This window comes from Crocodylus siamensis, chromosome 3, assembly GCF_052110815.1.
Source record: "Crocodylus siamensis isolate JL-2025a chromosome 3, ASM5211081v1, whole genome shotgun sequence".
NCBI lineage: Eukaryota > Metazoa > Chordata > Crocodylia > Crocodylidae > Crocodylus > Crocodylus siamensis.
In genome coordinates, this window is record NC_143397.1 from 183313510 (window position 1) to 183330035 (window position 16526).

A 16526-nucleotide genomic window follows, 5' to 3' on the forward strand; every position below is an offset into this window, starting at 1 on the left:
GGTGAATCAGCAGGCTGCATTGACTGAAAGGTGTAGCAGCTACTGCATTGAAAAGTAGAGAAATAACAACAGGGGTATTAAAATGTGTGCAAGCTCCATAATAGCACAGAGTATGTGATAGTTCTAAAATTGCTTTTCATGTTTGCTAGTATTCTACTACTGATAATTTATTTCATTCACCAACCTAATCATTCAGGAAAAAGCCCTCATTGTTTCTATGGTGAAAATAAAAAGGTTTAAGACACTTTATTCAAACAGGTATTTCCTTTCATCTGTCTTTCTCCATTGGGCATGTCTACATATGCAATTATGTGATTTGAATAAACTGGCACAATTTCATCTGGAGTAAACTAATCTGGATGTCACTGTCTACATGTGTGTTTAAGTGCAGCAATTTACCCTCCCGTGGGATAGTATTGTGTCTGACATGACTATCCAATGGTGCAGTAAATTAGTCTATGTAGGCCTAATTGTCACACACATGTAGATGGTGACACTTTACTGTGCAGCAAATTAGTCTACTGTGCAGTGAAGTGCACATGTAGGTTCATCTACTGTGGAGTAAATAATCAGAAGGCAACAGGGGTTTTTCATAATCTTACAACTTTTTAAGAAATCAGAGAATAGATTCTGTATTATGCTGCAGTAATTGTGTGTTCTGCTAAAGTTTTAGAAAAGAGAAAAATCAAAAGAAAAAAAGGTTGTACTTTTATAGTGGAGTAGCAAAAAGGAGATTTAAAATAAACAATTAAAATTATTTCTGCTAAAGAGCAGCATCATATACAGCTAATGTGATGTTTATCTTTGGAGAAATACTTTGGTTGTTTTAAAAATATCATTTATTTGTTAAAGCAGTAGGTGCGTTCAGAATTTTTTTAGATGAATACATTTTACTCCACAGATGATATAGGAAGGTGAATGTGAAGGGGTTTGAGTTCAGACATGGGTGAATTAATGATTTTGAAAAGGAGTGTAGATGGTGTGGTACATCACCACATATAACACAACACGCATCTTTTTTTTCCAGTTAAAGAGAAACCAGATGCTTTACTAATGCTAGGGAACTACTACTATATTATTCAATTTCAGATCAAAGCAAAAATAAGTGTACAGGTAACTGTTGGCATGTGTGCTAATTTGCTAGATGATATATAAAGTTTGAAATAAAAATAAAACAAGAGTAGGTGAAAAATAGTCGAAAGATACTGTGTCATTAATCCTGTAGTCTTCAGTTAAATATACATCTTTTATTCAGATTCATAAAACAAAATCTAGCCTTCTTGAGTATCTTAACACTTCACTGTCAGTCATTTCTACATCTGGGTTGTTACTACCACACAAGATTTAAGGTTTTTAATTGCAGCTTAAAAACAGTCTGCAAGGCTGTGAAATGAAACAGCAGAATTGCAGAAGAAATGATAGTTTGAATGGTGGAACATCAAGACCACTAAAAAGGATAGAAGGTTGTTAATACCTGCAGAATGGAGAGAGATTAGCAAAAATCTGGGAGTTGACCATGAGCCATGAAGTCAACTGACTTTGTCAGCACTGCCTGAACAGAAATGCTGCTGCCTCTTCTAGGTAGGTGGTCTTAAGCTTTGGGTGGAACAGGAAACAAAGGGGGCTGCAACTGTGCCACTGCACTCCCATTGGATCCACCGGTGAGTTCAGACCAAGGTAAGGCCTTGGTCACCAACTTTGGATTTCTTTTGTTGAGTAGTGCAGAATGGCAGAACTGCTAGCTTTAGATGACAGAACATGGAAGAACAGGCTATCTGCTTTACTACTTCCCAAGTACTGGAACCATTCAGTCCTTTTTTCTTTTTTCTTTTCCATATACACTTCTAGAGAATCATTTAGGAATAACTGAATAAATACTGTAACCACTTCTCACTTTAGAACATGTTAGAACAGCAGTTCCCAATTTGTGGTACATGTACCACCAGTGGTATGTAGACAACCTGTCAGTGCTACGTAGGGTTACCATACGTCTGGGTTTTCCCAGATATGTCCTCTTTTTTTTGTCGTCTTGTCCTCCCTCTGGGCAGGTTTTTAAAAATGCAAGCAAATGTCTGGGTTTTTGCTTTGCTTCTGCCTTTCCTTGGAGCTGAGGGCAGCAGGAGAGGCTGACTGGTTGTCAGGAGATCAGCAGCCCCAGCAGCTGCTGGCTGATGAGTTCTGGCGTGTGGATATGTGTGTGTGGGCAGGCATGTGTGAGAGCACGCAAGACAGCAGCAGGTTTCAGGTTGGGAGTGCAGGGCTGGTGGGGCAGGGGGCTGCAGGTCAGTACTGGGGAAAAAATGCTGGTGGTACTTAAGGTTGTACATTTTAAATTGGTGGTGCACAATCTGTCAGTTTGGAAACCACTGGGTTAGAGAACAGGTTAGGGTATGGGCAGATGTAACAATTGTGTCAGTATCAAAGCTGTACAGGCTGTTACAATGCAACTGTTACATCTGCACAGGATGCAAGTGAAGCAGAATGGCTCCAACTTAAACCCAGCTTCATTCAGGGTCAAAGTAAGAGCAATTTAGCTTACCTGTATTGCTATAGGATTGTGCAGCTGTAACAGTTAGAACCTAGCAACTACTGCATGCTCCCCTGCCCCTTTTTGACGTGCCTCAAATACTGGTGTATATATTTGTCCAATCCCTCTGTCATGAGCTGAATTGCAACTAATTTTCCCAAACTTCTTGCTTACTCTTTTGTTTCCCCCCGCCCATCTTGTACAACAGACTCTTGGATTTAACTTCACCCATGTCTGTACACACACGCATGCACACATGGATTAGTGGGGTGAACCTCACTCAAAGAGTGTGAGGGACTAACCTGTTCTGTACCTCCCTAAGGCCATGCACCATCAATCTGATTGATGGTACTCTTCAGTCTTTTGTCAGACTTCAGAAGTGACCCTTGGTTTTGGAAGCTCAAATAAGGTACCTTGTTAGGGACCTGAATTCCAGAAGCAGAATATTCAGCACTTTCTGAAAGCCAGGTCTGTTTTAAACTGCCTTTAGTTGGGCACCCTTGAAAACCTAGGCTTAACTTGTAAACAGAAAAGCCATGATTCTGCAAGGGTAATAGGAGTTCAGCATTACAGGGTGTGGAGGAAGTTAGCACCTTCTGGGGTTTGACTCACAATGACAAGGTACATGTTTATAACATACCCTCACACTTCAGGTGTCTTTAAAGGCAGGGAAAAAATAAGTATTTTCTATTACTTCACTTCATGGGGTGTGCTGTGACTTAATTTGACACAGACTATTCTAACCAGCTGCCCCACCATTTCTAATACTGAATGTGGAGGGTGGGGTTTGTTTGTTTTGCTTTTTAACCCTTTGGCAATAAGCCTCTGGTACTTGTTCTTTCAAGGTTAGATCTTACTGCATTATCTTTAATCAGTGTTAAGGAACTGGACTTTTTGTGAGGGACTACAGATTTTACTTCTCATTCAAAAAACCTACGTGGTCAGTCACCTGAGGAGCAAAGAAAAGTTTACGAGTAAAGGGAGAGATGAGGAACATGCTATAATGAGCCATGACACCAACATCTCAGGTCCTCATTTTTCAGAAACTCAAAGTTCATGAGTTTCTGTTCTTCTGAAGGTATTGTGTAGGTTTACTTTGAGGACAAGATTGTGAAGATAGCAATTGATGTTAGAGTTGGAGGTTGTTTTGTGAAGAGTGTTCTCCCACCATTTTATTCTGACATGTAATGGTTGCTTTGTTTCCACATTGTTTTCAAGACAGCATTTGGTGAACTGGATCTGGTAGTTTATATGGTGTGACAGATACCCAGAGGTTCCATGGACTCTGAAAGCTTGGCTGGGGAGGGCTGTCAATCCCAGTGGTTTTGTTCAAGGTTTTGCATTTGTTGTTTCAACCAAGCCAGATTTCCTTTGATGTCTGATCAGCAAAGATTTTCTTTTGAAGATGATATCCTAGGTAATGCCTTCAGGGTGGCAGATGTTTATATATGCATGTCATCTATGGTGGCAATGGTAGCATTTTCAAGGAGATGGCTTATGGTATGAATCTTGTTGAAGGAGTCTGTTGCATCTTGTAGAAAACTTATTGGTCTAAGGGTGGTTCCTGTGAATACTGATAGTACCTTCTCCGAAGAACTATGGTTGTTGGCTATGATGGGTCTGCCAGTATTTCCTTATTTTTGTGTTCTGGAACATGTAAAATGTTCCTGTGGTGGAAAAACGGAGCACTACCTTGTACAGTTTTTCTTGGAGTTTCCAAGGAAAGGATTTGATTTTTGTCTTTGAATTTCAAAGTGAATAGTGGTTAGAGTTCTTTATAGTAGATGGTGCAAAGGAGTTGTTTGTTAGCTTTGTTGCTGTAATCCTCAGTCTCTAGGATTACTATGGGTTCCTCTTTTGTCTGTTGATTTGATAAGTGTTTTGTGTTTGGATCTTGGGGACTATGTGACTTTCCTCTTAAAGAGGGAGAGGTTTTTGTAGTCGCTGTATTTGTTGAACACTTCACCACTGATTCTTCCAGAAGCAGTTTATGTAGTCCAAGCTGTAGTTTCATTTTTTGGAGAGCATCTGGTCAGATGTTTGTTTCTTGTTCTTGAGTTTGCCTGTGGAGAGAGGGTGGTTGGGGTAGGTGTTTTTATTGGTTGTGGAAGAATTTGTCTTCTAATTCCCCATATACGATACCAAAATGGCTGAGTATAACCAAGGCCTTGTAGGGTTACTTTTTCTTCCACTGAGTCTCACATAAAACATGACTGATTTTAGTAGACAGTGGGCACATCTACACATGCTCCCCACTGCACAATTTGTACTGTACGGTCCTTTCATATTAGCTTTGGCAACTACAAAATGACTGTGTAGTACTTGCCAATATTTTGCAGTCCTGGTGGTATACAGGTCATTTCTGACCCTACTATGCAGTAGCAATGAGCTACTGTGCAGTAGCAGCAGCATCACAGTTGGTACCCACTCACACTATATCACCATAGCTCGTTGCCATAGCTCGTTGCTACAGCGATGTAGAGTCTCATGTAGACTCTCATGCTCACTTTTCATAATCTGAATTTCAGCTTAATTGAGAAGACTGATGATCTTATGGCTAAAGCACTGATTGAAAAAGTCAGAACATTTGGGTTCTGTTCCTGGTTGTGCCTCTGTTTCGCTAAGAAACATATTGTCATATATCATTATGCCTCAATTTCCCCATCTGTAAAACTGGGATAATTCTGCCCCTCCTTAGCTTCTGTATCTCAGTGAAAAAAAGTTCCTGCTTCTGCTCTTATTTCCTTCAACTCAACCATCTTGTTTTGCTTACCCTGAACAGGGCTTTTTGACTCGGCCCTTTGCATCTTTTCATGCTCTTCTTTCCTTGCCTTTTTTGCCATTCCTTATGCAAAAAAAGTCTCAATCTTGGATTATCTGACACCCTTGTGAGCCAAGTCCTATCTTAGTATATGTTGATGAGATCTTTGCTCTAACAGTTAGGTTTTACCTGTTAATGTGTATGTTTTTCATTGCTTTGCATAGAAACATTTTTTGTATACTTCTGTTCCATTTCATACAGTGATGCATGAATATACTGGTTCTTGGTGCTTTATTTAGGTAGACATTTGAAACTAGTCTTGGATCTCTTACAAGGTCATCTTAGGTTGCACTGTCAGTGTAAAACCAGCAGGAGGTAGTTTAAACTAAGGTCTAATGTGTTTTTTTTCCGTGTTGTAAATGGTGAAACAATGTTTTTGGACCAAAGCAAATGTTGATATGGAAAATTGTTAACTGGTGTCACAGGTGACACCAGTTAACAAAATGGCAATACTGAAGCAGGATGTTGAAATATAAATATTGTTCCATGACAAAGATTTGACCTTGTTAGTTGCATGTAACGTATCCACATAGCTTCCTTTGCTTTCTAAATGCTTTGGAAATATTGTGCAATGGTGTGCCCACCTAGCATTCATATTTACAAGAGGAGTATATATGCCAGGCGACATGCATATTAGATCAAACATATAGCTGATGTTTATTAACAGCTACTTATCAGGTTTAATGCTGAAACAACTAAGACTGAACCACTAGAATAAGATAACTTGTCTTGGCATCCAGTACTTTATATAGCATCATATGCACTGTAATCTCTCTTGCCTGCTTAATGGCCAATGTAAAATGTCTTACTACTAGTGGCTGCATTCCACATCAACAGATTAAAGTCTGGATGACTATATTAAAGCTAAATGATATTAAGTATTTTTAAACATACAAGATATACAAGACACTGATGAAAACCATAAGTATTTTAATGGTCTACTGTAGTTAAGTGTTTCAGTTATTTCAGGTTTATCACTTAGCCTTTTAAATCAAAGACTTTTACTTGCTAAAAAGAAAAAAAAAAGTCTTGGCTGATATGAATTTTGGTAGCTTCTTAAAGTCATTTTAAGAAAGGAATTCAGATATTTCCCTCACCCAACATAGCATCCCCTAGGTCAAAAGATCCTTCTAACCTTCAGCTCACTTCCTTGTCAACAACAATCCTCCTGGGCCATATTTATTAGAGAGAGTAGTAAGTTTAAAGGTATAAGACCTTAAGACTTGCATGAATATTAAATAAGTTGCATCATGAAGATGATATTTAGGCTTCATTGGAGGCCAAGTAACAAGTCCCAGGAGAAAAAAAAAGTACAGATCAATCATTCTGCAGTGGATCCAAAATTAGCTTTGAGGATCAGAGATTAAAGGATGAAATGTATATGCCAAAAGGAGAACCCTGATTGTTAGGTTTTGAATCCAAACTTGATGCATTGCCTCCTGGGGAATCTTGGAAAGGTTGAGTATTTCTGATTATTAATGCCAATGATCAAAACACAGGCTCAGGCTTTAATTTTGAGGAAATAAGCAGATAAGGCCTCAGGTTCTCCCTGCCTAGCTGCTCTTCTGTCCCCACTGCCTCTTCCCTCTGCAAGGAGGTAAGCCCTGTAATAAAATGGGGTGCTGCTTAATTCACAAAAGTTACAGTGGGGTGCTTTGATTCTAAAAAGGTCAAGAACCTGTGCCTTAGTCAAAGTCACTTTGCTTAATTCAGAGGCTAAGCATGCTTCTGCTGTATCAGTAACACCAGGTCCTATTGGCCCATGGAGCAAAAAAACCTGGGAATGGACATTTTAATCTAGATCTTCCAGGTGGGACTGAAGAATGTCAATGCTAGGCTAATTCTACACATCATAGAAACACTGAAATTCCAGTCTGTAATGGCAAGCATGTTCTGATAATAATTCAGAACTCTTATGGTACTGGCCTGTTCACTCAAGTGGTTTTAGATTCTGCATGGACTGTCTAGCAAAACCAATTTCATTTCAGTACAGTGTATGCTAGATTACTCTAATAGAGGGGACTTGTGGGGGGAGGGGAGTGAGGGACTGCCCTATACCAGCAACTCCCCAGCCCTGCCCGAGGGGGCCCTCAGCTGCCAGGGCTATGGGGCCAGGGATCCAGGTCCGCAGCTCCCTGTCCCCAACAGAAGGGAGCAGCTGCTACAGCTGAAGGAGCATGGAGCTGGCTCCCCCACTGCTGCCTGTGAGTTCCAGCAGGAACAGGGTCTGCTCCTGGCAGAAACGTGCACTCCTGGGTGGCTGTGGGGACCTGCACACCCCAGATCTATGCAGGTGGTGGGGACATAGCAGGTGCATGCTGTCTGTGGTTTCCCCGAAGGGCCAATAGTGCACCACTGTGGGTCCACACACCACCAGCTGGGCAGGCACTCTTGTGGGAAGCTGGCTAGGGGCTGAGGGAGCAGGGAAGAGTTGGGGAAAGTCCCATATGGAGTGCCCACCCAGCTGGCAGCATGTGGACCTGGAGCAGCATGGTATTGGCCCTTCAGGGAAGCCGCACATGGAGATGCAGAGCTCACTCGGGCCAATACTGCATCGCTTCAGGTCCATATGCTGCTGGCCAAGCAGGCACTCCATGTGGGACTTTCCCTAACACCTCCCTACTCCCTCAGCCTCCAACCAGCTTCCCACAGGAGTGCCCACCCAGCCGGTGGCGTGTGGACCCAGAGCAGAAGAGTATCGCTCTTTCAGGGAAGCCGCAGATGGAGTCATGTAGCCCACTCAGGCCACTACTGTGCCACTCGTGGTCCGCATGCCAGCAGCTGGGCAGGCAGGTTTTCTCTGTTTTTTCCATGGGAAACAGAAAACCCAGTCCCTGGACATAAGGTACCTGGACATATCTTTCACACAGTTCTACATGTTATTTTCATAACTAAACTAAGGAAAGATGGGCTAGATAGAATAACCCATAGGTAGACACATAACTGGTTGCATAACTTCAAATAAAGTGTAACTCTTTAAGAATTAGTGTTAGACTGGCAGGAAGTCTCAGCTGGCATTCCAGGTGGAATAAAGCCCAATGTTGTTTAAAATTTTTATTAAAGATTTGGATTAAGAATAAAAAGTTATACTAATCAAATTTGCAAATGATGTGAAGCTACAGAGGAGATGTAAGGGAGGATAAGATTAAATTTCCAAGTATTTTGATAAATTAGAGTGCTGGGCTATAGACCATAAAATTAAACTTGGAGACAATTTTCAGAAATTCAGTGTTGCACATGAAGAAAAAACAAACATGCAAGTGCAGAATAGGGGATAACTGGGATAGCAGGAGCACTGATGAGAAGGATTTGGGGACCATGGTGGATCACAGACTTCACTTGAGTCATCAATGTGATGCTGTCACACACAAAGCAAATGCAATTTATGTTGCATTAACATAAATATTGTATGCCAGACACAGGAGGTGTTAGTGCCACTCTCCTTGGTGCTGGCTGAGCCTCAGCTGAAGTACTATATTCATCTAAGTTACTTCTCTTTAAGAAGAATGTCAAGGATCCAGAGGGAAGTGACAGAGATAAAGGGGCTGGAATGTCAGCCATGTGAGGACAAGTTGAAGGAACTAGGTATGCTTAGTCTGGAAGGTTGCCATGAAGAAAATGAAGAAAGTTTTCCTTTGCCACAGAGGTCAGCACGCAAAGGATGCATCTAGATGTTGCCCTATGGCAATGTTGCTATCTTGTGGGTCTACATGTGATTGCCAGCTATGTCGCTATAGTGGTACGCTCCCCTGGCATAGCGTGTCACTACGGCAACATAGCGGTGAAATCTCACTGCATTGTGTGTACAGCACAGTATCACCCACACTGCTCCATGCTTTAGTACTTCCAAAAGAAAGTATTAAAGCAGAGCACTGTAGCAATATCACCATATGACAAAGTATAGATGTGCATAAAGAGTTTAAATGACAGAGAAGCAATATTGGATCACATCTCAGGAACAGCTTCCTAAATGTAAAGGCAGAAGGAAAAAAGAACATACTTTGCAGGGAAGCTGTGGTATCTCCTTCACTGGAGATCTTCAAGAAAAGGCTGAATAGGCATATGGTTTGCAATAGTGAATCCTGTATCTGTGCAGGGGGCTGAACTAAATGGCCCCTAAGATTCCTTTCATAAGATTCTGTCATATGACTCTGCCATTCACCTAGACCAAACCTGCTGTAAGAAATTAAGTTTGAAGTGTTTGGCTTAATTTTATCCACGTGACAGAATACCAGAAGTAATGTTAGTCAAATGAGCCTTTTGTTGGAAATGTGGTATACAAATCAAATAAATAAATGGATAAAACTTCAGACCATAGCTCACTTAGCAAGACTTCCTGTTGTCATAAGGATTTCCTTTCTTTCCAACTGACACTTTATGCTGTAGGTTTTATTAGGGAAAAGGAGGAGTGGCAAGTTTAATTGTCTGATCCTAAAAATGCCCATTAATGTATTTACAGTTTTAAAGACCCATGTAACAGATGATCCCCATCATGCATGTTTTTCTTCCCACATATAGTTTTATTTTAATAAATGCTAGCTGGCCCTTCTAGTGACAAAGCTCATCCATTCATATAAATAAAGAAATATGAATTAATAAATTTTCAAATATAGAACATGTTGGGTATAATAGCCATTACTTGTACATGTTTTGTTAACTACAGAGTCTCTTAAACGTTCCCTTGAAAGCATACCAGACGATAGTTAGAGACAGCAGAAGTGGAACTGGAATCCTTCCAAGCAGCCAAGGAACTCAGATTTCACACCCCAGCTCATGCAAAAATGACAGCATGACCTCACTTATTCAATAAAATAAAATAAATAAATAAAACACAGTTGAAGATATTGGACAGTGCAGATAACTGACCAACCTCTATAAAAATAAAAAAAAATGCGTTCAACTGTCAGCAAGTTCCATCTACAGGACTGTAATGTGTAACCTATGCACTAAAGCAGTATGTGGCATGTGGTCCAAGTCATTTGCAAGTTTTAGGAATCATTGGCTCAATAACCAAATTGTTTTCTGCCTTTTGTGTTGTGTCTTAAAAAGCCAGAAGATGCCATTTTTACCAGGGATGGCTAAATCGGGGTAGGAAACCAGTACATGTAGCTATCTTTGAATTGTTTCTCTCAAGCCAGGTCAATGTAATGATTCCAAAACTGCATGCCAACAACTTTGCTCATATTGTAAACTATAGAGATGGGGGCTAACTAAAATAACAAAGTCCTTCTCTTGTTTATGAGGCTTCTTTCACTCTATGCTCAGGGTGATTGTAGAGCTCTACAAACAGCTGCAGTAAGTATTTAAACAGTTATGGAAAGTTACCAGACAATAAAATCTACCCCTGATAGCTACAGCTATATTTCTTTTTACCCACCTACTCTCAAAATTTTTTTATAAACTGACTAAAGAGATACAAATAGTAAAATCTCAAAGCTTAATCCTACACCTTCCAAAGTGCTTCTGTTAATACACGGAACAATCATAAGGTGTCTGTCCACTCCCTTCTAAATAACACAATTATGTAATAAGGTCATAAAAGACATGATCACTCTAAAGCTTTTTTTCATAGGTTCTCCCAAATGCTGGGTGGGATTAAGGGTGGAGCTAAATTTTAGCTGTGCCCATAATTGGGTTTATAAAAGGTGACTTAAGTAAAGCCCTCTTCTAAGAAACACCTTCAAGTCTGGGATAAGTTTCTTTATCTTACATTGGGATATTTTTTTCTTACTTCTTCCTACTGCCATATCTGCTCTCATGTCAAAGCATCAGAAAGCTTCTTATAGCGGGGATGAGTCTCTAAATAACTCCTTGAATACCTCCACCAATCAGCAATGCAAGGTAAGTCATAGAGTTTACCAGTTCAGTTTGTTAATAGTAAATAATTTAAATCCTTAGTTTTTACAGAGCCAAATGCAACTTAAACTTTCTTGTACAATATTTTACAAGTCTTTATTCTTCCTGCCGTGTGTAATTATCTGTTCACTCTGTAACACTCCCTGCTTATAAATCTAATGCAGGTGGGGCAAAACTAAGCTAAAATGCACTTCAATTTAATGTTATTACAAGGACTTACTACTTCCCAGGTGTCCTCTCTGAGTTTTTGGGGCTTCTGATTTGGAAAGCTAACATAACATCTAGCCTCATCACCAAATCAACTTGATATAGTTTTGGTAATTATGTAGCTGTCTGGCAATGTTAATACGTATGTCTGTGCAAATAGGAAATGTAGTGCTTGTGCTTACCTTGTAGGAGGATTTTCCTGATAGTTCTGTTTCATGCATGCTCCATCTCTGTGTATTGTGGGATATTCCAAACTAAGTAGAAAGACACCCCAGAATATAAAGTGTCAGTTCTAATGATATCGCCCAGCAACAGGGAGGGACCTTTTAAGGAATGCAGCATAGTCAGAAGCAATGCAGGCTGCTTGGAAAGGTAAGGTAACTAGGCATGCACATAACCATAATGAGTTTCTCAGCAACATACTATTAATTACCAGTCCCTTATGCTCAAACAACCTCTTTTCAACCCATGCATCTTGATTAGGTAAACATATCTCAACTGAGCTTCTTAGAGCAACTGATCCATTATTCCTGGTCTCTTCCTGGCTTCTGACCTCTTGTAGCTGTGAGTGAGAAATGTTGCTATCTCACTTTCAGCTGAAAAATGTTTTTACATTCTTTCATAGGTACTTTCAAACTGACTTATCCTAGCTAACAACCCCTTCTGTTTTCATATCCTAGCAAAGCCCCAACATCCAGTCCTGGTTTTTCTAACTCGTGAAACTTCCAGCGATAAGCAGTCTGCCCTTCTAAGCTGCGAGCTTTTCCACCCACTCTTCCTCATCCAAGCTATGAATATTTTCCCATCCACACCCTGAACAGGTACCTGCATTTGAGTTGATGACATCCACCAACCTGTTAAACTACTAAAACCAAATGATCAAGAAACATCCTGCTCCACCAGGTGCCAGTGCTCTGTTTTGGGCAGGGGTTATTAGAAAACACCAGAGCTAAACATCTGTTGATCCTCCTGATTTGTTTCTCTGCCCAACATAAATAAAATTAAACATTTCTATCATAGAGATTTTTTGCAAGAAAGTTTGATAAATCTGGCTAAACACAGCTGCTGACATATTTGTACTGAGTTTGCTTTGAGTATACTCTTCTAGTTGTTGTTTGTACAGTAAAGAGGCAATTATTTGAACACCAGTTACCTGAACCATTCAGTTATCTGAATGTAGGATGTGCTGCCAACCTATGTGGTGTGCAGTATACCTGTGAACAATGGAGATAAAAAGAACAAAGTGAAAAATTGAAATATGCAACAAAGTAAAAAAAGTTTATATGTCTTGCATATATTAATGTTCATTTAATGCTTGTTTTATTGACTGAACAGTTTGGTTTTTTTATGAATGAGTTTTGGTACCAGTTAGTCTGGTTCTTGGGTACTACCATAACATAGCAAATTCAATTAACCAAAGTCAGACATCGGGGCCATATTTTACAAATTTGGGGTAACAGAGGAGGAGTTCCTTGCTTTGGAGACCTTACAATTCAAGCTTAAGACAAAAGAACAGAAAGGCAGCTCGAGTATGAGGTGTATATCAGTTTAAAAGCATCTACTGGATAGAGTGAAGTCACCATCTAAGGGCTAACTAAAACAAATGCAATATATCTAAAAATGACTGCAAATAATTTATCTGCATAACCCCAAAGTATCAAGAAACACAAGAAAAAATAGGGCTGAAAGGGATCTCCCTGCTCAAGGCAATCTCATCTAAGTGTTTATGAAACCTGCTCTTTAAAACTTCCAGTGCTGGAGACTCCACAACTTCTCTAGGTAATCTGCTATGGTGCTTAAATACTGTCATAACTAGGCCATTCTTCTTAAAATCCATACTAAATGTCTCTTGTTGGTCAGCATGAGAGGGAGCAAGCTCAGCTCACTAGTAGCCTAGCTTTATCTTTTGTAGGTATCACTAAAAAGGAGAATTTTAAGGAAAAGGATATTGTTTTGGGAGAAAGCACAGGCTTGCTTGAAAAAGTAACAAGTGGGTAATGATAGCTGGTAACTTTAGACTGATTGCAGGAGGTGACCTTTTATTGGTAGGGAACAGGCAGTGAGAAGAATAATAAATTACTATATTTAGTCAATTCCAAGGTGAGGGTCCTCTTTACTTCCCCTCCCTTAACAGGAGGAGGAAAAAAGCCCTTTCTCTTGGAACTAAATAGGAGCCAGCAGGGGGACAGGCAGCTGCTGCCTGTCTGCCCACCCTGCCTACAGCCTCTGCCCCCCACTTGTCCCATTCCAGCTCATACTCTGTTCCCACTGCAGCCCAGGACACTGAGCATGCCAGGGCCCTGACTGAGCTGCCATCACCACTGCTGTAGGCCCCATTTTCACAGCTGTGGTAATTTGATGGTCAAAATACTGAGCTGACTTCTTAAGTGGAAACTGGGTGTGTGCACTGTACCTTTGAAAATCGGGTGAGCTATGTAAGTATTTGCCTATAAAGATACACCTATTTGATGAAAATAGTTCCTTCATATTTCTGGTTTCTGAAAGGTTTCACATCCTAAAGCTATCTTTGGATTCAAGCTTAAGGTTACTTCCAGAAATATAACCTTCCCCAGCCATCACTCCAGGTCTCCTATATTGATATAAGGACCACTGAACGAGAGAGAGGATTTTTTTTTGTTTGTTTGTTTAGTACTGCCTTTGGTGGGTTTTTTGGCTTGGTTTCTAGTTTTGTTTTGTTAACTTTGATTGCAGTTCTCATCTGCTACTTTTGCAGACAAGTAAGTATTTGCATCAGATTGTAGGCAGCTGAAATTCAATCTTGCTAAACTTTATTGAACTAGAAGTTGCGGCCAAAACTACAGAACAATATTTAGAACCAGTTAAAAATAAATAAATAAATAACAAAACAAAAATACACACTTTTTCTAAAATGTCCTTTAACCAAAGAGGTCTACAAAGTATATTTGCCAACCGTATGGAAGCCACATCAGTTTAAGGATGTAGTAGTAAGATGTGCATATTTAGAACAGTATAGCAGCTTTGGAGCAGCAAGACCCTTCATTGTGATGCATAGACTATAAATGACACATGAACATGCTGGAAAAACAGACAGAGAAATTGTTATGATGCACTTGTCGAGTGACAGGGAACTTATTATGTGGGTTATGGAATTGAGGATTTGCTGGGCAACAAGAAATGTTTGTCTCGCTGATAGGAGTGGTATCCTTTGTCTTTATTTGAAAGGAACGAGTAGCTACTGGTACTGCTTTTTGTCTGTCAAGACAATAAGTCACACAGAAGGGCTGGAGGGAATGCTGATCAGTTACAGTATTCCCTACAAACTAATCTAAAAACCTTTCAACACCATCTTACATGTTTCTCTTTGTCTTGCAAGTTCCTACTATGCTTCATTCAATTAAGTGGGGGAAATAAAAGTGCATAGGTTGGTTTTTTGTTTTTGTTTTGTTTTGTTTTGTTTTTAAATCCTTGTATTGTATCTTAAAAGGCATTTCTTCTAATACAGACTTCATTTTCTTCTGCCTTTGTAACTGAGAGCTTTTGTGTGATATTTTGGGGAGACTTTTGTAAGTTAAAAACTAAGTCTTCAGTCAGAATCCTTGAAATCATGAAGTTCTCGCTGCCTGCCATCATCTGTCAAAACTGTGACACTCATTCTACAGACTAGGGATGAAAACTAGTTGATGGCATATAGTGACTTTTCTTGCCACTGAGCAAAAAATATGCTGAGGAGGGAAGCCAGTTTGTCTTCAGGGAGGAGATCTGGGGCACAGGAAAGTCCCCATCAATAAAATAAGGAACCAGGAGCTAAAGGTGGTACATGTTAAGTTTAAGGGAATTTCATAAGGGGCAAGAGGCTTTGCTCCTTTGATCCTTTCCCTGATCATGTTTTTTTACAGCAGGAGGATGGAGGTCCTGATTACCTGCTAAAATCTTTGATAGCTAGTTATATGAGCATAGAAAGAGGATGCTGGACTCCTCAGAGAGCTCCAACGTATATCCAAAGAACTCTCCAGAGTGCTTAAGAAAGTGGAGCAGGGAAATATATACTGGTACCTTGATGAGTTTTGCCTGGAATATTCTTTTATATTTGCTTTAACATCCTATGCAAGGACTTTTCACTACCATGTGTTTTTGAAGAGGAAAACTAAGCCCAAGACCCCCAAATTTGGAGCTTTGGGAAAGGGGACACTTAAACCAATGGGGGATGTCATTTGGCCAGTAGTGCTTTTGGAGATCTATGAAGTGGGCCCATAAGCCCCAATTTCCAATGGAGGATTAATAATCCCTTTTCCCATGAAGGGATCTGAAAAAGCAAGGCTTATGTGGTGGGGGGACATCACACTGCTAAAATCTACCCAGACCAAATCAAGTTTAAGAGAATATGGGGTCCAGTGAGGTGAGACAGCTCAGCAAGCTGGTGAGTGTCCGGGTGGAAGAACTCAGTCAGAGCTGTGTGAGAGGGACTTTGTGAAGTGCTTGCTATAGAAGTTTTCAGTCAAAGTAGTCAGCACCTACTCGCAGCATTTGTCACTTGTAAACTTGTCATGACTTTGGTGTTACGTTAAAAATGGATTGACCAGAGTGTTTCATGAAAATCAAGTGTCTGATTAAAATGAAATTGGGCTACTTGGTAGAATTTTAATGCAAACCATTTCACTGTATAGGCTCTTAAGAGACACCATCAAGGTGAGGGCTGTGTACTTGTGGATGATCACAAGCAGCATATCATCAGTAGCGTAACTAGATGGGAGCAAGTGGGGGGGATGGGATGGGATCCACCCCTCTACTAAGTCTTTGCCATGACAGTGACAGCCCTGCACTGCCTCTGCCTGGCTATAGGAGCCAGGAAGGGCAGGACCATACCAAGCTTATATCTGGGGGGTGGGGAGTGAGCAGAATGGCATGGTAAACCTTCTGTTCCCTGCACCCATGTCAGTCTGTTTCCCTTTCCTACCATGCAGTAGCTAGCATACCCTCCCACCACATCCCTGGGTGCTCATTGAGTTGGCTATGCCTTTGCATATCATAGTTTGGAGAGTTACAAAAGACCAGGGGTTACAGTGATTTATATAATTTTATACTTATCCCTCTTCTGTAAATATACAATTTCCAGAGTCAGATTTTTACCTAGCA

At 40.3% G+C, this 16526-nt stretch overlaps 1 protein-coding gene across 3 annotated transcripts in view; it reads left to right on the forward strand.

Annotated features, from left to right (window-relative positions):
• MAPRE2 (microtubule associated protein RP/EB family member 2) overlaps positions 1-16526 on the forward strand; it is a 138033-nt gene that overhangs the window by 2191 nt on the left and 119316 nt on the right. Inside the window, exon 1 of one of the 3 annotated variants that reach the window (XM_090039924.1) lies at positions 11106-11189. The exons of 1 other annotated variant lie outside the window; for it this stretch is intronic. In XM_090039924.1, the coding sequence (XP_089896050.1) occupies positions 11106-11189 (84 nt within the window). Of the gene's footprint in view, positions 1-11105; positions 11190-12167; positions 12233-16526 lie in introns of those variants that run through there. One more of the 3 variants, XM_090039926.1, reaches the window with a different exon arrangement.